The sequence below is a fragment of the Zea mays genome, chromosome 6 (assembly GCF_902167145.1).
Source record: "Zea mays cultivar B73 chromosome 6, Zm-B73-REFERENCE-NAM-5.0, whole genome shotgun sequence".
NCBI lineage: Eukaryota > Viridiplantae > Streptophyta > Magnoliopsida > Poales > Poaceae > Zea > Zea mays.
In genome coordinates this window covers 105,317,675-105,338,176 of record NC_050101.1, presented here as the reverse complement: position 1 = coordinate 105,338,176, position 20,502 = coordinate 105,317,675, and the positions used below count along the sequence as shown (strand labels likewise).

At 41.5% G+C, this 20,502-nt stretch overlaps 3 protein-coding genes across 3 annotated transcripts; all 3 read right to left on the bottom strand.

Moving 5' to 3' along the window:
* Nucleotides 1–473: 473 nt before the first annotated feature.
* LOC100216905 (WD repeat-containing protein 57) lies at nt 474–3,462 on the bottom strand. The gene is made up of 2 exons (NM_001143291.1): nt 3,326–3,462; nt 474–1,932 (listed from the first exon to the last, which is right to left on the bottom strand). The coding sequence occupies exon 2, from the start codon at nt 1,901–1,903 to the stop codon at nt 869–871; it is 1,035 nt and encodes a 344-aa protein (NP_001136763.1). The 5' UTR covers nt 1,904–1,932; nt 3,326–3,462; the 3' UTR covers nt 474–868.
* Nucleotides 3,463–4,307: 845 nt separating this feature from the next.
* LOC100280916 (protein transport protein SEC61 gamma subunit) lies at nt 4,308–6,122 on the bottom strand. The gene is made up of 3 exons (NM_001153836.1): nt 5,988–6,122; nt 5,766–5,881; nt 4,308–4,524 (listed from the first exon to the last, which is right to left on the bottom strand). The coding sequence occupies exons 1-2, from the start codon at nt 6,079–6,081 to the stop codon at nt 5,766–5,768; spliced, it is 210 nt and encodes a 69-aa protein (NP_001147308.1). The 5' UTR covers nt 6,082–6,122; the 3' UTR covers nt 4,308–4,524.
* A 2,669-nt stretch (nt 6,123–8,791) lies between these two features.
* LOC103629692 (ubiquitin carboxyl-terminal hydrolase 18) lies at nt 8,792–19,982 on the bottom strand. The gene is made up of 11 exons (XM_008650805.4): nt 19,012–19,982; nt 13,976–14,147; nt 13,791–13,885; nt 13,609–13,694; nt 13,363–13,531; nt 13,140–13,263; nt 12,806–12,963; nt 11,811–11,895; nt 11,508–11,717; nt 11,359–11,420; nt 8,792–10,725 (listed from the first exon to the last, which is right to left on the bottom strand). Exons 1-11 carry the CDS (start codon nt 19,341–19,343, stop codon nt 9,384–9,386), a joined length of 2,835 nt encoding a protein of 944 aa, XP_008649027.1. The 5' UTR covers nt 19,344–19,982; the 3' UTR covers nt 8,792–9,383.
* Between the last annotated feature and the right edge of the window lie 520 nt (nt 19,983–20,502).

Below are 20,502 nucleotides of genomic sequence, written 5' to 3'. Positions count from 1 at the left end.
GGGCTGGGGCACGCAACGACATTTCACTCATCGGCCCAGGGACCCCCGGTCTCGAAACGCCGACAGCTATGCTCGGCTTTAACCATCTTCTTTGGTAAGCCCCACTGCAAGTTAGCTCATGTACATTATTCTACACACCTTGTTGATCGATGAACGTATGTGAGCTTACTCTTGCTGTACTCACAACCCTCAGGTTAAGGACATGTACCACAATATAAGGAGCATGAAGGATATCGTGATGAGTTCATAAGAGGTCTAGGTTGTCGTCTCGCAGTCAACTATGGTTGCCGGATCGTTATTTTCATATGATATAATTATTTAGCTATTTTATACAGAACTCCTATTATATATTAAAGATGTAACATTCGTTTCTGTATCATGAGTCATCATATGTGTGAGATTTGATTCACGTCCGAGTTTGTCCACTAAATCCGTGTGACACAAGAAGGTGGTATCACTTCTCCAGCTAGCTTCAGGCAACTAGAAAAGATCACTTCTCCAGCTAGTTTCAGGTGACTAGGAAAGATTAACAATATGGCAGAGCCGTACATAACTACAGCAGGCAAGCTCCAGAGAGTGAGGTTCTAGACACAGTACATTCAATCGGTGATCTTCAAGCACCGCATCAAGTTTAAGGTCGGAAAGTCAGAGAGTACAAAGCCATGGAGCGGTTTGTCAACAACTGGGCTAAACAGGCTAAGACAATCTACAAATGACAAATCCTGATCAGCCAAACTGAGTATTCCGATTTTCAGGCGAAGGAATGGGGATGTCAGTGCCTCTTTTTCTCCTCATCAAAGTGTCACAAGAACATCCCAGTGATGTGGGAGCCTCTGGCATTGGGTCTGCCAGCCACTGCCATAGTCACTTAAAGTTCCCCAAGGAAGATCTGTTTGTCGCTGCCGCAGGATCCAATGATCGGCTCAGTGGGATGGAACGCAGTCTCATTGACAGAACCGTTGTGCCCAGGAAGCTTGTACAGGATGCGCCTTGACGTTGTGTCCCAGATGTAGACCATGCGGTCCGCGCTCCCGGCAGTGACCTTGCGGTTATCGGGTGACCAGCTACACTTCAACAGGTTCTTCTCAAAGTTATGCTGGTGACCTGTAAGAGTTTTGATGTTCCGGTTCTCTGGCGCGTAAGGGCGCAGATCCCAGATCTTGAGCTCGTTATCCATCGCATTGGTCAGGAGGTAAGATCCATCAGGGCTAAGCTGCATCCCAGTGATCATGTCCTGATGCCCTTTGAGATGTTCTGTCACTTCGTTCTTGCGAAGATCCCACCACTTGACATCGTTGTCCAGGCCACCAGTGAATACCTTATCTGCTGCCTCTGAGAAGCTAACAGCTGTGATCTGATATTTGTCGGGGAGAGTTTGTATTGCACCTCTCTGACGCAAGTCCCACAGCTTTGCTGTACCATCGTCTGAACCGCTAACCACAAGAGGTGGCCACTTCCGCGCTGGGCAGCATGAGTTGACGAATGATGAGTGCTCAGCCATCTTCTTAACTTGTTTGCCAGTCTCAACGTCCCAGACCCTCAGAGTCTTGTCAGGGCTTGCAGAGATGATCTGGGTCCCATCAGTAGTCCACTGAAGATCAAGAATAGCATTCTTGTGCCCTCTCAGTACCATGAAGTTCTTACATTCACCATGGGCAAGCCATAAGAAGATATCCTTGTCATGGGAACCTGATGCTATCACAGTTCCTGCAGGATTGAACTTCATGCAGTATATAGCACTCTGGTGACCAGTAAGTAGCATTATTGGTGCCTCCAGGCTGGATGTGCGCTGTTTTCCTCCAGGACCAGGAGCCTGGTTTGGTTGTTGTTGAAAATTAGCCAGCTCCATCCCTGGTCGTGAGGCTACAAGAGCCAAATAATTGTTGCCTGGAGCAGAGAACATCTTGAAGTTTGCAATATAAGATCAAGTTCCTGAGGCAAAGAAATTTATAAGATAGCTGCAAGAAATGCACATCACACACACAGACCACAATAGAGATGTACACACACATAAAAAAACAGAACAAAAACATTGACACCAACCTTTAAGTCACATTTTATATATATATATATATATATATATATATATATATATATATATATATATATATATATATATATATATATATATATATATATATATATATATATATATAGGATCACAGTTAATTATCTCTACAAGTCAGTGTTATGACAAAGAATGAAAGTGAAGTCCCCAGCTCAGTATATCGAAAAAAAATGAATACACCAAATGCCGATAAAACAGCATTACGACACTATAGCAACAATCAAGCCAAAATGTTAGGTCACATTTGAGGAAAAATAACTAACAATAGCGGAAGCCAGTTCAAAGTCAGCATAAATAATCATGTTCTGGGTTACATGCAATCAATATTATCCGAAACGCTAAATAGTAGACAGTCGGTCACCTTTTGTTTAGCGTTTAGGCAGTTTACACGGTGTTTAAATGGAATTAAACAGTTTAAACTGTTTTATATTAGTTGTCCAAAATATATATACTTATATATGTGCATGTAAAAATTGAAGTAACATATACCTACCTTGGGCATGTAAATAAACAAGTATTCTAATGTATAGCACATTAGCAAGTCCTCAGATTGAGAACACATGCACATCCACATGACAACCAAAACATGGTTAATGATAAATAAATGAGCCAAGTGATAGACAATAGCATGATCATTGACGATTGAGTAGTTGACACACACTCACAGATTGACAAATGGCAGCTACTTAGCATGTCTTCAGATCAGTACAATAGTACATAACATCATGAGTGCATAAATTCAGACTACGTCATGTCTGAATAACATTGGTCATCACAGCACAATACCATAAAACATTGACAAATTAGTCCATAAGAAAAAGCACCAATTGTTGTCAAGGTGTCAACTGTCAAGTTCTCACTTCAGTTCTCACAACGCTCAGTCACACTCACACCTCAGGTAATACAGAGATCCTAGACAACTTAAATCACAAGTCAAATGCAAAAGATTAGCAGACACTAGCTGCTAGCCATGCAAAAGAAAAAAAATAGCCTGGTATATAACTGTGAATGTGAATTCTTACTTTTTGCGAAGTCTAATCTGCACAATTAGAAATCAAACATTGAGTTCTCAGCAATCTACAATACCGAATCAATCAGAGAGCAGCCCAAATTGCAGAGAGCAGCAACCAGCCAATCAAGCAGTAGTGCAGTGGGCAGCCATTTACATGTCTACACTGTAATTATATCAGATCCGAGTACAGGGTTTGGGTGCAGGGTTTCGCACAGCAGGGAAGGGAAGACAAAGGGTGCGCGTACCTGGTAGCGTTCGTCGCCGGCGAAGGAACCGAAGAAGACCTGGGGCACCTGGCGTAGGACGGTAGCGAGTAGCGAATGTCGCTCGTCGTGGCCACAAGAGAAGGAGAGACTGAGAGAGCGCGCGCGGTGAGCTGGGGAACGGGGTCGGGTTGACGGCGGCCAGCCGGCAGGGCAATGGAACGAGAAAACAAAGGGCTGCAGCGGCAATCTAGCAGGCTTCGGAGGCTCGGACCACCTCCCGTGGAGTTGAGGTTTCGGCCCAACTGGCCCAACATTGTTTCTTTTTTATTTTCTTTACTGTTTGTTTCCTCGTATATGTGTCTTTTCTTTGTATTTTTACTTTTTTCACAGTTGCTTTTGTATCTATAGATTTATTATTTTATTTCTACTTACTTCTAAGTCTATAATATTGTTTTTTGAATCTGGAATACTAACCTCATGAACATAGCATCTTGTCTCCTAATTATGGTCTTGTTTGGCACAATTGCTAATCGTTGAAAAGGCAGTTTATTTGAGAAGTTGATGAAAGAGAGAAAGGGCGCTGGGAGGAGACAACGGTGGAATGAGCTTGCCGTCCCTTTCTGCGGAAACCATCAGAGCATTAACAGCATGTGCAGAACGTCTACTGTCTCTGCTATCCCGCGCCAAAAGGGACACGCTTTCCATCAATAGCAAGTGCAGAACGTCTACTGTCTCTGCTATCCATCGCCAAAAGGGACACGCTTTCCATCAATACGCCAGCAGAACATCGTAGGGTCCGGCGTCTGGATTTTAGGGGCGTAGTGTTTGTGGTTTCGCTTATAATCCACTTCAAAAATAAGCGACAATCCGCCCAAACGTCTATATTTTTTTTTCGTTTCTCACAGAAGCAACAGTCTACAGTTCGGCTCAGATATACTAAAACATTAAACCACCAAATCGCGCTTACCATCGCCGAGAGAGCTGTAGACAACAACAAAAATAGCTTAATGGAACAACAAAATGGAACTTTCTTTCCAAGACTGGCTGCTTCATCAAGGATTCAAGGTCTACTCAGAATCCACATCCAGACATCCTGAAGCCTTGTCGTTCAACGATTTACTCCAGAAACACAACCGGAAAAAAAATGTCATTAACAATACTATTCCAAAGACCAAGATCCTCGCTATCCCTTGCTCTCAAAAGTATCGCACTACTCCCATGCTAGTCGCGCCCTGAGCCTGCACAGAACACAGGAGAAGTTACTAGCACGCTCATTGTACTCAGAGCAGGAAATTATTACTTAGCTACTCGAATTGTGCATTGCTTCTATTTTCAAGTGACCTGAAATGGAAACGCTTGATACATTCTATTGTAATGCCATCGGTAACAGAGCATATATGTTCCTTTTTTTACTCACTAGTAGGTACCAAGACTGATCATGTCTACAAAGCCATCAATCATGGTAAGATATAGTCAGGGAATCACAGCGTCTCAAATTCCAATCATATTTTCCCAATAAATTCAAAATTCTAGCAGCATGGCAAGAGTGGGACATGTGCCTCCGTAATAGAAATACTGAAATAGTTAGGAAGGCAACTTTTCCACCAAATGGCGATGTTTCCACTTAATGATGAATCCTCAAAACAGAAGCAGGCAAAAATCAATCCATGACATAAGCATCGATCCAAAATTGGTCAGCAGTAGTTTCTGTTTAAAAGATCCTCATTGGCTCCCCTAGATTTAGAGGGAATCCACCATACATCACATAGCTCGAAACACAATGTTTGGAGTATGAAAAGTTGCAGAAGTGGCGTTCATATAACAAAAATAAACCAAGGGCTGGTACAATTATGTTTGGCTTCGTAATAGTTGAGTTGGACAGACAATTCGAGGTGTTCTAGCATAATAGTTTCCACATGTAAGGTTCTGGTTACGTGTATTTAGCGAGGAATGATAGAATACAACTCTCCTCAGCAATTCAGACAAACAAAAACTTGGGAACTTGTACTGGATCGAAATAAATAACTGCGATGAGTTACAGACTGATACTAGAGGCTGACATCCAAAACTGAGTTCACAAGTCAACAACCAGTTGGAACCAATGACTTATATAATATGCTACTGCTACTGTAATTGTGAACAGATAAAACTGCACTAATCGACTGCTAGAATTTCTCTTCTGATAAGTATATCTGACTCTGACCAAAGATCATGCACGAGGTAAAATCCAGTTATCCAGTTTCCACATAATCGAATGATAGGCCACGAAGTCGAGATTCAAAATCATAGTGAACAAGCACACTCAGATCGGCCGAGATCTTACCAGCGCCACAGTCTCCGCACCAGCACCCAAATTCACACCTCAAAAGCGTGCAGAGACTCACACAAACAAGAGCGCGCACCGCAGATCAACAAACCACAACATCGAAACAAGCGGATCTAACGGGCAGCGGTGGGTCAGGGAATAAAAGACACGGACCTAGCCGGAACCGACGATAATGTTGTTGATGGGAATGAAGATGAGCTTGACGAAGAAGCCGACGAAGCCCATGACGACGAACCCTATCGCCGTCCGCGCTGCCACCTTGGTGAACTCTGCAAGCGCAGATCACAGAGAAAAACCGTCAGATCTGAATATGAAGAACCAAAAACAACTCAGATTCGAGCCGGGCACGGCGGATGTAGGGGTCCTTGCACGTACCCTTGCGGTCAGGCTTGTGGCAGCGCTTGACGAGGCGGACGCTGTCCTTGGCGAAGTCGCGGAGGGGATCCACCACAGAATCGACCGCGTCCATGGCGACGTGCGAGAAGCGGTGGGCTGGATTCAGTTAAAAGCAAGCCGACGCGAGAATGCGGTTCTGCCTTCGTAGGAAGTTTGGTCGTCTTGCCGGGTGTAATAACATGAATGTCTGGAAATCCGAATTATATATATATATATATATATATATATATATTGGTATTTACTAAAGATATTTAAAATATTACTCTCTTTCTTCTAAAATATATTCGGCTTCAAACTAACGGACATGGGTACCCTCTTCTACAGTACGAAGACGCTGCACCCGTACGATACCTCCAGGTCACACGGAGAGCGGCACCCGACCCCACCACATGGGGCAGGTCTAAAGGCACCACGTGACGAGAAATGATAATACATCCCAGGAAGCACCGTTGGGTTCGGACCTCGAACACCGGACCCCTGTGAGTACGAGTCTGGAGCTCCCGAGGAGACATGTCGGGTCTCCTCGAGTGAGGTTCGGGCCTTAGCAAGGTCTCGGGACGGAGAGGACCCCGGCACAAGGGTCCGATACCGACACGTGTCTAGGCTTTGCCCTACGCTCCCCGCTCAGACGGAAACTCGCCACGGACGCGAGAATGCGGTTCTGTCTTCGTAGGAAGTTTGGTCGTCTTGTCGGGTGTAGTAATAGTAACATGAATGTCTTGAAATCCGAATTATATATTGGTATTTACTAAAGATATTTAAAATATTACTCACTTTCTCCTAAAATATATTTCGCTTTAAACTAATCATACATCTATTTAGTAACTCATGAATACAAATTGTATATATATCTATATTTATTATCAGTTAGACGAATGTGGACGGAAAAAGTGGATCAAAAACAATTGTATTTTGGGAGTGAGTAATATATATGTTTGTAAATCTAAATTATTCAAGCTAAAAAAATTATATTAATATATCTATTAATATTCGATTTCGATATAAATAGTAAATAGAGGAAGCTTAATATATATGTTTAGAAAACTAAATTATCCGAGCTAAAAGGTTAATATGAATATCCGTATTAATATTTTAATTTAATTTAAATAGCAAATAGAGGTAGCCGAATTAGATTTCTAGTATTTTTATTTATGTCTGCAAAACTATTTCAAACTTATTTTTACCACTATTTACTAATTACAAATGATTTTGATTTTAATAAAGGTAGACCGTTTGAAATATTAAAAATTCTATGACCTTGTTTAGTATAATTTATTTTCGCAGATTCTTCATATATTTAAATAGAAGTTGTGTCAAACATATAGAAAATGTTTTTCACGAACTTCTCAAATAAACTACATGTTCTAACTAAGGCGTTATTTGGGAAGCTTTAACTCGAGTAAATGTGGAGTTGGTGGAGCAGATTATTAGGTGCTTCAGAAAATCGTAGAGTCAGGTTATAATACTTTAGAAGGCATTTAGATAACTAATTTTATTTATTATTTAAATTAAAATTAGTTTTTAAAACTATTTAAATCACAGCAAAGAATTACGAGTGAGGCAATGTCGACACCGGCGGCAGGGCTGGGGAAACGGCGTCGACGTGAGTCCGGAGAAGTAGAGTCTCACTCGCAATCGCAATACGAGCGGCAGCTCCTCAGAGAGTCCTGAGTCGCCGTCGCGAGTCCGGAGAAGTAGCCACGCAAGAGTCTCACTCGCAATCACAATACAAGCTGTCAGGGAGTCCTAAGTTGATGATTAATTCGAGATGGATTTAAGAAAATACAAAAATGAAAGATTGTTGGTGCCAAAGGTCTTTCCTTTTTTTGCTACCGCTTCTCCTACTGATTAGGGGCTTCGGCTAGTTGGTTTTAGTTTTTTTGATGTGTTAGGGATCTCTATCTGTATAGGTCTTTCTGGCCTCCGTGAGAAGTATTTTATATTTTAGGTCTTCTTAGACTTTTTCCTTTCCTTCTAATATATGATTAGTACTTAGTTCTCCTGCACTTTTCAAGAAAAAAACACTTATCACATACTTTAAATATTAATATTTTTTTATATATATTTGATTAAAGTTAAAAGGATTTATATTTGGACGGATGAGATATATATTAACAATATCGCACTACAAGTATAACAATTAATGCATGATAATTACATTATTCCCTACCAAATCAATTTAACAATTGAATTGCGTACAAAAAATGCATCCTCTACAGTATCAACAACATAAAACGAATATACAGTTTTATATTACTAAGTATTCCCACAGTTCGACTAAGGTGCCCAAAGCTAATAAGTTTAATATACTGTTAAATTGCCTATAATCGACGTGAACGGAAAGGATGCAACAAATGCAGCCTATTGTATCCCTTTTAAAAATGACATGAACAATCCCGTGTAGAAATGCCATGAACAGACCAGAAGACCAGAAGGATGATGCGAAATTGCAAATCCCTAAATCCCACGTGGTTTGGGTCTATAGGTCAGCCTAGAACTTGCTAAAATAAATTAGAATGGAACGAACTAAAACTGGCCTTAAAAACACCATCTAATGGCTACACAATGCATGAGGATGTAGGTAACTTCGAACAATTCACAGTTTCAAAATACATGAACAGGAACAAAATAAGGCAATGTACACACTCATGCCAATGCGAGGAAATCATTGAGTCGCTAGAAACTTATGTATTTTGAAGCTAACAGAAGAACTCACGTTGAGAGTTTCATCCATCATCGCACAGTAAACACCAGCAAAATATATCATGCGAGGCAAAGGAATGTAAAATATAAAGGTGAAAGCCATGAGAATTTCCTCTTATCACTCTGCAATTGATTCAGCTTTCAGGACACCGGAGGAGTCAGCAGTTCCAGTTTATTTAAGCTATGAATTAAGGGGACGGTAGTAGGCCTACGCTCAGCTATGTACCTAACGCTAATGCCAACAAAATAGCGTGGCATTAGGGGAGCATCTGGGTTTCTGCAAATTGTGTGGAAACCCAGATACCCCTCTACCCATCTGATATGAGGGAGCCACGTGGCGAAAGAGGAAAAATTTCTATCAAGCAAACAATGCTTGCCCTAATTGCATAGCATTTACTTCGTAGCTCACAGCCCTTCATCAGTTTATATACCAGCCATGACATGATCACACAGGCTCTCAGTTCTCACTTGTGTGCTCGAAATGGCCTCTATTCTATAACAATGCAGTCATGCTTTTATTGGGCATCAATACCATCCAGCTAAAAAAATTGAGGTTATTCGTCGGCTCAGTCCATCATGTTCAGACCCATCATAACTCATGCCTGGGGCTCCATTACTGTCATTTTCTTGTCCACAGCTGTTGTTTTTTGTGGTCAAAATTGCAAGGCCATTTCAATCAAGGTGGTCGGAGGCTGCTCTTATTTGGAATGAAGAGCCATTCGTCGTACAATCTGAAACCTTTTTTTCTGCATGATCTGGCACTACTGTGGCGCCATTAGATTTTTTATCCATTGGAATGTCAGAGCTTGTGCCTATGACTGTGGATTCCCTGCGGTGTCTTGTAAGGAAACCAGGAGACAAGCCACCCATAGAAGATGAGTTGTTACTTGACTTACTGTTTCCATTCCCAAAGGATGATGATGCGTCAGTGCTAAATGGCAAGCTATCATCTGCTTTGACTGAAATTCCTCTAGAACTAGGCCTTCCAAGGAAGCCCCGAGGTAAAAATGACATGTCCCCTTGGCAAGCTTTAGGTTTCCCATTGCATGTCCTACCGCAATTGTTGTTGCTGTCTGATTGTAGCTTGTAAGGTCTTGGCTCAAAGCCATGAGAAACAGAAGGCACATCTCGCTTGTCTTCATGCAACGAATCATCGATAGATTGCATATCAACATTAGCTGCACAGAATTTGCCATTACTGGATGTAACGGGTGCATCTCCATTGCACTTTTCACTTCCAGAGTTGCAAAGAACTTCTTGCTCTAGACTGCTGATATGTCCATTGCAATAGCCATTTAACTTTCGAGGAGAACCGGCACTAGCCTCTTCTGTAAAGGAAGATCTTTTTCTTGAGGGCTTATCAAAAAAACCAGAGGAAAATGATGGTTTGGGTTCTCCTGGCACCCCATTCGCAGTTGGGGTTGCTGTGTTATTATTCGGCCTTCCAACTGAATCATTTAAGACAGGTCTTTGTTCGTCGCATCTCTCAACTTCTGCACCAGCTTCAGTATCAACATCCATATAGTCAACTGAATCAATACATGAGGCAGGCACCTCACATTGCTCTGCAAAGGAATGTTCCGAAGATGCTTCACTTGTGCAGTTGCCAAACTGCACAGAGCTCATCGTAGTAGGACCACCTTCTAAAGGAGGGCCAAGTTGCACAGAGCCTTCTAATACAGAATCTGGAGCTCTAGTATCTTCAAGAACATGTGATACTAGTGAACCTGGTAAACGTAGATTTCCATTGCTAATGAATTTGTCATCTTCAATGCTTGTACGTAGATCCATGTCTGACTCCTGGTCCTTAATACCCATTTCATGCAAGGATTCATTATTGGATTCACAATCCTGTTGTAACATATCTTCTGGAATCTTCAAAGATGATTCACAGTTCAATGTTGTATCTGCTAGTATCATGTGGCTTTGCCCATTGGAAAGGAGCGATTTGCACTGTTGTTGCTGTTTCACGGACTCATCAACTGTAAGAAGTGACCTAGGACGAGCTGTTCTCCTGCAGAGTCAAATGGTAATGGAAGTTTGTCAGTTCTTTAGTCCAGATAGCACACTTTACAGCAACCTGACAAGAACTTGTTCAATATATAATAAAAAAAATTGACACAATGGAGAAAATATGTAAATTTTAGAATGAAAACAATAGTGTCCCAAAAGAGTGATGATTAGACAATTATGATAGCAATTTAGTTGTTTGGCAGAAACCATAACAATCAATAATAAACATAGGGAAAGCAGGTTGAGCTATGTGCTTGTCACATTGCGCATTATCACAGTTGATAGTTCATACAAAAGGATTTAGGTCCGTTTGATATATCTCCCATTGGCTGCATATGATCTATATCTTCCACTTCCCAAAACAGGCAATATGAATCTTTTCCCGGTCAGTACAGTACAATTATATTTAGTTGCCAATGATAAAACAAAGCACACAATCCTGGGAGCAGCAGTACCAATGCAGAAGAACAGCAAAAATGACCATATTATCAGAGCAAGCAGAAATTGACAAATAGATTTGGACTCGTGAGGTACAAATGTAAGGCTTTAATATAAGTGAGCAATGCACCCAACCCCACAAGAACATAACACTGACAATGATAGGCAGCATCAAAATAATTAGAACTGCAATTACCTGCTATATAAAAGCATATAAGCGCCTTGAGCATGTACTTCCTCCTCATCAACAACCATAACCTACATATACAAAGAAGCTGGTAAATGGTGCTTAATACAGATTATTTGTGTCGTAAGTCATATCAATACAAATGTTAAACTATATACCTTGCAGTCATCAATTTTATACCACCTTCCTTGATAACCTTTGATATAGCATATATAATGTCCAAAGAATGATGCGTTCAGCATATCCAGATGAACGACTACAGCATAGAGATCATACAGGTCACTTCCATCAGTGCAACTCATGTATGGTGTCAGATCTAACTCCATAGGGAATGTAACTCTCTTATTTAGTTTCCCAAATCTACCAGTCTGTTACAGGCACATAATTGTTTGTTATGCAAAGTTGTTATAAAACAATCATATAACTTCATTGATACAGTTCTAACAAACTGATGTTGTAACCTGGAATCTTTTGAGAGTGATAGTAAGTATATTTGGAGCTTGCTGAACTGAAAGGTGCTTCCGTGCTTTCACATAGTCGTTGCATCTGCATAAAAGAATGTTCAATACTTTGATCTAAAAGAAGTCTACAATCTGAAATCACATGCTACCTCTGATCCCAAATAGAGATCCCATTTAGACTTGGCAGCAGGATTAAGATGAGGGTACAATGAATAGTAGCCATCAATCAATCATTTCTAGAGTTAAGATGGGTGTCAATTTATTTCATTGATTAAGGTGCATTTAAGTATGGGCAGGCATGGGAAAATAAGGCAAAAGGTTGGATTGGAGTTGTAATTAAACTTATATTTGGATAGGGGGGAGTACATGCAACTGGCCAAAATACAAGTGGTCTTGACGTGACTTTATTAAATTACACTCCTCAAATCATGGCAGATAGGGAAGATGACATATTTCCCTGCTCCTCTAAAAAGTACAAGACTTTAGATAATTCCAGAAATATGTGATGATTTTTTTTTAAGAAACCGCAGGAGAACTGCGCATCTTATATATTAGAGAGGAAAAGAAAAAACATTACAATAGAGGAGAAGTTGCAGAGCAACTCTCCCAAAAACCCTAATAAACCCTAAGGTGATTACAGATTGTTGCTGAAACTTGACCCGACCACGCCCAGGGCAGCAACTGAGTGATTTAATTATTTCAACATTATATAACCAGCACAGATAATTTATTATTATTACAAAATTAACAATATGAATAGCTACAAGCTCACCTAAGCTTTAGCACACATTATCTAATTATTTTCGTCCATGCATTTACAAGACATTCAAATGTGCATACATGATACAAATTTGTGCTTTGTACTGATCATGAGAAAAAAGTAGGTGATCTCAGCAAGCACTCAAACTAAATTGGTGGTACATGTGGCTACAAAATGAGTAGGAAGTGCATGTGTCTAGATACTTTAATAAGCAATTCCACAACGCCACACTTACCCATCGCATTTGTACTTATTATCCCCATCAAGCCACTCAACAGCAGTGAACTGATCCAAGCACCGTTCCAATGATTCAGCATCACCTTGAATTTCAACAGTCAAATCCATCATATTATCATAGCGGTTTGAGACCATTCCACATGTGGTGCATTGAACCTGCACACATGACACATCTTTCTAATTAGGCACTATACGCTATAACGCTACATGTCGATGAATTGTAACATTCGCAAAACAGAATGCAGCTCAATTAGAAGTTCGGAGCTGATTAAAGCACAGACAAAAAAAAACAAATACATATTTAAACTGGTTGAAGTGGAAACATAAGATACCTGTGATTGCAGCCGCCCACCAAATATGTGCTGAATAATGGTTGTCTCTTGGATGCTAAGATCTACAGCCTTCTCACCTCCATATTCATCAAGGCAAGCAGATTGCATCTTATCAATTGCAAACCTACAAAGATATAAAATAACAGCACACTGAATTGAAGATAATCCAACAGAGAGTCATCCATGTAAACTAAGCAAATAATACTAGTAAATAATAATTCACCTCATGAATTCATGAGCATCCTCTTGCCTACCAACGCCAAGATTGCCACCAATATTTGGCAGATGAGAAAGAATGTTTGTAGGAGCAAATGGGTGCAAACTTCCACTAGCTCTCTGAATATGACATTGTAGCTCACACAAAAAACACCAATCTTCATGCCTCACAGAACCTGAAACATAGAAATGAACATTTTTAAGCAAATAACGAGATGTCATCAATGCATGCATATTATAGACAATCACATACATTCCCTGCTATGGTCCTTTCCTAACAGATAGGCCACAAGTGGTCTCGTGCATGAGAGACATTGTAAAACCACATTAGCAAAGCAACTGCAAAAAAAGGTGATTTATCATGTGCATTTAAGAGGCATGTGTAAAGCAAACAATGAAACAAATGATACTATATAAATTATTATTACGATGTACCTGTTGCCACAGTTCATAAGCCCACAAGGTACAACATCAAGGTCTTTCCAGTTGTACAACTTTAAGAACTCATCATAAGGAAAGAGGACCTGACCCTGTGTATGGGGAACACAAACAAAAAATGGTTGCAGATGATTGAGAAGTTAAAACACAAACAGATTTATAGGTTATATAAAACAGTATACCTTGCTTATCTTTTTACAGGCAGGCACCAATGAGATGCGACCGAAACCTGATGTTTTCTTACTGTTGGCCTCACCTCCACAGGATAACTTGTCGGCAAGATCCAATGATTTCATTTGTTTGCACTTGAATTTGTGATCAATTTGCCAATGCTTTGTCTGGCATTCTTGGGAACTGAAGAAGAGAGTAAATGATGAGATTAATGCCTGAGAGCAACATAACAGTATTGTGACAGAAAACATTCCGGCAGGGTTCTGTGACAATGTCTTTGATTGGAAAGAATAACAAATGTACTCCAAGCACAAACAGGACAAGTTTATAATAATGACACTAAAAGATGCAGATTCTTGTGAAAATAAACATATCCAACATTACAACGGAGTCCACATATTCATGCTACAGCATGATAAGGCAGCAAGAATATTTGATTCTCTACAATTCAATTGACAGTTTATGAGTCCATTCAATCAATTTCGAGAATAAACAACAGTGTTATCTGATCGGTCGATTAATCGCGATTAGGATTCGATTCATCAGTCTATTAGGCTCTATGGGCCAGGGCCTAAGACCATGTTAGTTTCAGCTTTTTCTAGTTTCTGGCCACCAAAAGTTGTTGCGGACTGCCAAACGCTCAGCTTTTCAACCAGCTTCTATAAGAATCGATTTGGTAAAATCCATCGAAAATCAACATAAACACATAATTAGCCGAGTTATTGTAATAGTAAGAATCCGTCACTTTCTAGTTCCTGAATACTATGGACACCATCATCTTCCTCCGCACGTAATCCCCACCATACTCAGATTCTCTCCACAACCGAATTCTCCCCACAACCAGATTCTCAGAAAAGCTGGCCCTCGGTTGTTCGCCATAATTCCTAAAAGAATTGTTAGCAAAAGAACTGTCCAAGAGGCCTTAGAGAATAGAAGATGGATTTCTGACATCAAAGGGGCTCTCACTGTCGGAGCTATAACAGACTACCTCCACTTCTAGGAAATTCTTTCTGGTTATGTTACAACCTGGCAGGGAAGATAAGCACATTTTTAGCATTGCACCAGACGGCAGATATTCAGCCAAATCTGCCTATAAAGGTCTTTTCCTGGGCTCAAGTTTGTTTGGGCATTACAAAAGGGTGTGGAAATCTTGGGACCCTTCAAAATGTCGCTTTTTCATTTGGCTGGTTGCCCAAAACAGGTGCTGGACAGCTGATAGACTAGCCAAGAGAGGTTTAACTCACCCAAGCAATTGTCCTCTATGTTGATCAGGAGTCTGAAACTTTAAATCACCTGCTTGTCTCGTGTGTTTTTACAAGGTGTTTTGGTACAAGGTGCTGAGAAAGTTTGGCATGCATTCCTTAGTCCCGAAGCCAGGTACCAGATCCTTTTTGGAGTGGTGGGAAGAAGCCTCAAAGATAGTGACTGGACTCACCAAGAAAGGGCTTGATTCCCTCATCATCTTAGGGGCTTGGTCGGTTTGGAAACACCGTAATAGGTGTGTTTTTTATAATGATTCTCCCAGCCTGTCTCTAATCCTCAGACAGGTGGATGAAGAAAGGTGCCGATGGGAAATTGCAGGGGCCAAGGGTCTATCCTTCCTGGCAGCCCCTACCCCCGGCTCCTGAGGACTGCTGCTTTTGTTTTGTTGGGTGGTGTACCTGTCTCTATGGATCCCTTCTTGTATGCGTGTCTGGCCTCCGTAAGGAGTCTCTTGTTTTGTTTGTAATTTTGGGTCTTCTTAGCCCTTGTTACCTTTCTTCTTAATATATATAATAGCGCAGTTCTGCGCGTTCGAGAAAAAAGCTAAACCAAACAGGCCCTAAGCAACTAGGCTCTATGTTTGGCCCATTAGACTTTAGTCTATAGAGGAAAATTTCCTCCAGTGCTACGAGCGCCTTTCTATGGAAGATGGTGGTTGATGAGGATGAACAAAACAAGACAAGCAAGGTGATTAGAGGACAGAAGGTGAATGACCATTAGCAATCAGAGATCGGAATAGAAAGAATCCTCAATCCTAGTAACTAAAAGCATTACTATTTTCTTATCATTCTGTTTTCTTTACGTGGGAAACTTATGGTATTCAATTTCTGGCTTTCTGCTGCAGTTCTTTGGTGGGGGTTATTAAAACGATAAAACGTTGGAACACTCATGGGTGAAATTTTAACTTTTAAACGTTTAAACAAAGTTTAAACGTAGTTTTAAACAACATAGGAAAAATGCCAATACATCATAATTTCAGACAATAATATGAAGTTAAATACCAAAACAGAGAGGTTACTGGCTTACCAAAACTTCACCCATGAGTTGGATTGAACCCCAAAAGTAACTAATAGACTGGGCCCAAAAGTAGCTAATGGTCTAAAATGCATAAAACACTGTGTTTTATAGTTTAGAACGCCAAAACGCTAAAACGTGGTTTCAACCTCTAATTAGAGTTTTGACGTTTAAACGTAGTTTAAACATCGTTTAAACGTAGTTTTAATAACACCGGGGGCATATAGGGGTGGGTAATAGATCACGATTCAGAACAATTCGTTTGAGCCCAGCATTGTTATTTTCTTACCATTCTGTTTTCTTTATGTGGGAAACTTATGGTATTCAATTTCTGTTGTAGTTCTTTGGTGGGGTGCATATAGGGGTGGTAATAGATCACGATTCAAATGTTTCTTCACAATTCGTTTGAGCCCTTAATTAATTTTAGTTCAAAATGAATAGAAATAAAGCTCGATCCTAATATGATCTGATCCTTAAATTTTATAGTGTAAAAAAATTAGAACCCATTACCACCCCTAGGTGCATATGGTGGCCTTGCAAGCTCCAACATTTATCAAAAAGAATTGTTAGTCTTTGTTGTTCGGCATCGGGGTGTGAGTGCAAATGGAGTGCATTTTTCATTAAGTACTAAGTAATTGGAGGTCCAACTATTTATCTTGCAGGCTGCAATGACAAGCAATGTGACATCAATTTTGTTTTCTATCTACCTTTGTGGATACAGACCCAAAAGAGCCTGGTTTATGTTAGCTACAACTGCAAGATGGCCAATAGGTTCCAAAAAATTCATGAACTTGGTTCTAAAGGAAAGCAATCAAACCCTTTGCACCGTAAGATTTTCAGTGGGACAATAAGCGGGTGGATACCGATTCTGAACAAGTTCAAAGATCCGACAGAAATGATGTGGATATGGTTGATCAAGCTGCCAGTGCTCGTACGCAAATTCATGAGGTGAAATTTGCTAGTCTAAGTCTCTAAGAGGGAGAAATTTGCCAAGGGTCAAGGGATGCTGCTACTCGTACGCAAACCATCAATACATATGGCAGGAGAAGGAAGCACACAAGAGCAATAAGTAAGGAAGTTGATGTAGAAGGAGATGAAGGTGATGGGCAAGATGGAAATGAAGCCTCACAAGTCACAAGAGCAAACTGGTATAGGTGGAACAAATACAGCTGAAGAAATGGAGGACGATGAAGATTCTGGTGGAGCTAGAGATCGACCTGCGACAAACATTGATGGAGGAGGCTACCAAGTGGATGACGATTTACTTGCTTAATACTTTTTTGTCTATTGTCGTACTCTTTTAGTATGGACTTGTTTAATTCTGAGTCTGTAAGACTGTAACTGTATATGTTTAATTCTGCACTTGCCTTGCTGCATCTAATTGCTGTTTTCCTATGGTTCTTGTTTGATGACTGCTTGCTGCTCTACCTTACTACAGCACTAGGCCTACAGCTCATATTTTCCTGTTATTAACCTCTTTTCTATGTTATTTCAGCTATTCACCGACAGCATCAGCAAACAATAGGCGGCCGATTTCGAGAAATTCTCCCTGGAACAGTAGAGCTATTGCTGATTTCCAATTTATAGTATAATTTCCAATTTATAGTATTCTGTGATACTACAACATTACATACATGATGATATAATATATATAGTTACACACTATTATACTTGTATACATAGCACTGGTACAGGCATACAAGCTTATAAGCCGATCACCGATTAGTGTTCGATTAATCGGACCTGATCGACAATTAATCACGATTAGTCGTCTGGTCAGTCCTCATACATCAGTAGCCTGTTCATCTATCATCTGTTTGCCAAGTTCCATGTGGCCAACAGACCAATATTGCCAAACAGGACAAGATGACCCACATTACACCCAAATAAAATCCATATGGTTTCAACCAAACCAGCCATATTACCTTTTAGAAAATGGATTTGATATTGTTTGATGTGGAGTACACACTATCATTAAATCAACGTTTGTATAGGAACTGAAAATATAGCTTTTGCCTCCACCTTGACAGATTGAAACAGTCAGAAAACATCAAGGACAGAGCACTGCCATCCGGTCATTAGTTCAGCACTGTTTTCAACTCTTTGTTTCCTTAGTTTCAACAAATAAGACTCAGAGGGGGGAAATCAGTAAGCCGTGATGCATTGAAGTTAGAAAGGGGGCTAGTAATTTCAAGCGCATCAAACCAACGATTTCCACAATAGAACAGACACTCGTTGTGCTGTTGTGAATAGATTATCACTCTCCGAGACAATAAGTATAGGTTTGTCATGGTTGTTTGTGCCCTTGCCACAAAGGGACACTCATCCGAACACAGAGAGGCTAAATCTCCTGTCCAGCAGAAGAAAACCTCATTCAAGACAGGAAGCAAGAACTGGAAATTTTACCATGCGTATCTACCGTGCAAACACCCTGCAGAAAACCCAGAATTTCACACATTTCGCAGGATCAGAAACTCCCAGCAACTGCGTGAAATCAAACTCATGGACAACGAAATGACCCGCCCGAAACACCAATTTTCCAATAAACTACGCCACGGTTGTAAAAAAAAATAGGTTTCATCATTAGCAGGAGCGACAGGGAGATGGTTTAAGAACCGTGCAAGATCCCGGTGGTACGATTGTCCGCCCCAACCACCAGATAACACATCAGAAGCGACAAATTCCGCTGGGAACTCGGCAAAATCACATGCGGCGCACTATACCAGTACAATTCACGAGGCGAATACTAGGAGGAGAGAGACGCACGCACCAGTACCGCACGCGCTTGCACCCGGAGCACTTCTTGGAGGTGACGACACCGCACGCGGCGCAGGGCCCCGTGAGGTCCGCTGCGGCGCCCCCCTGCTCCGGCCGGTTCCCCTTGGACGACATCGGGGAGGCGGGCGAGCTGTGGTGGTGATCGTCGTAGGAGGCGGCGAACCCCGCGGCGTCGACGACGAAGTAGCGCGAGGCGGCGCGGCGCACGGCAACGACGGCCGCGGAGAAGAGCACGAGCCCGACGACCGCCGCTTGGATCACCGCCGAAAGGTCCAGTCCCAAGCCCGCGCCCGCGCCACCGCCTCCGGCGCCGCCCCCCAGCATCTAATGTAGCCGGCCCCTAGGGTTAGGGTTCCGCGCCCGGCGTCCGGCACCGACCATCCGAGCCCAACCAGACTGCGAGCCGCCCGGACACAGGTGACACAGGCCGCAGCGCGGACCGAGTCCGAATCCTAACTGGTCCAGCCGCACCGCCCGCGCCGCAGTCTCAGCCGGAGCCGGAAGGGACACTGCCGCTGGCGCGCTTTTCTCTCCTATTGGGCTCGCCGCGCTACCGTCACTGACGCGCGGGACGGGGCGGGAGGGGCCGGTCTGGCAGTGGAGATGGGGCGGAGCGAGTCAACGCCGCGGTCGCGGAAACGGCGGGGGAAGCGAGGCGTGTTTGTGTTCCTCGGTTTACGCATCGATATAAAACAAGGAAAAGCCTACTACTAGAATGGAACAGAATGTTGCGGATCTTGTGGCTTCGGTTTTAGGCTTCTGTCGCCTTTCCTCTTATCAGATGGAAGGGAGATATGACATGATCGAGTCTTCGAGACTGGTCTGGTGAAGATGACGAGAGAATATTTCTTTTTCTCTTTATTATGAAAAGGGGATTGAGCGTTTGTTTGGGGTCAATGGAATTAGATGTACTATAAATTCTCTTTACTAATCAAAATGGAATAGTAAGCTACTTCAATCCCCTCCAATCATATTGATTCCAAACAAGTATTTAAGTTTTGGTGACAATTAAATTGAAGGGGATCTACGAGTTAGGAAATTCCTTGCTATTTAAATTTAAACACAATTTCATCCCTATAAATCTATTTTAAATTTATTGTCACCAAACCAGTTGTTGGGGCCTTCGTCCTCCGAAGGTCCTCAAAAAACGTAATTTAACCGTGTTTGTCAAATGTGATTTATAAACAGGTACCTTCGGATTCAGGATTAAAAGACATATAGGATGAGGACATGATCGTGACGAAGGTTGTCGTCGCTCCGAAGCTATGCACAAAAGAGCTTCGGCTCAATCACGAGAAAAGGAACCGGCTTAAAGGGGAAAAGGTTATTCAGTCCTCATAAATTTTTCTACAAGCTAATAGTAAATGTAAAGGGCACGAGTGTAATTTCTCACAGGCTGCGTCCTGTGCCTATAAATAGATGAACAGTACCCTCGTACTGTTCACGCTGACTTGTACCTACTTTTGCGTCATGTGCTTTTTTG

Excerpts from the sequence above, each read along its gene's own strand:
- LOC100216905 (NM_001143291.1), bottom strand. The coding sequence starts at position 1,903 with ATGTTCTCTGCTCCAGGCAACAATTATTTGGCTCTTGTAGCCTCACGA.
- LOC100280916 (NM_001153836.1), bottom strand. The coding sequence starts at position 6,081 with ATGGACGCGGTCGATTCTGTGGTGGATCCCCTCCGCGACTTCGCCAAG. Across the intron at positions 5,882-5,987 it reads CCACAAGCCTGACCGCAAGG|AGTTCACCAAGGTGGCAGCG; the intron begins GTACGTGCAAGG and ends CTGCGCTTGCAG.
- LOC103629692 (XM_008650805.4), bottom strand. The coding sequence starts at position 19,343 with ATGCTGGGGGGCGGCGCCGGAGGCGGTGGCGCGGGCGCGGGCTTGGGA. Across the intron at positions 11,421-11,507 it reads ATAAAATTGATGACTGCAAG|GTTATGGTTGTTGATGAGGA; the intron begins GTATATAGTTTA and ends TTGTATATGTAG. Across the intron at positions 10,726-11,358 it reads TATATGCTTTTATATAGCAG|GAGAACAGCTCGTCCTAGGT; the intron begins GTAATTGCAGTT and ends TTGACTCTGCAG.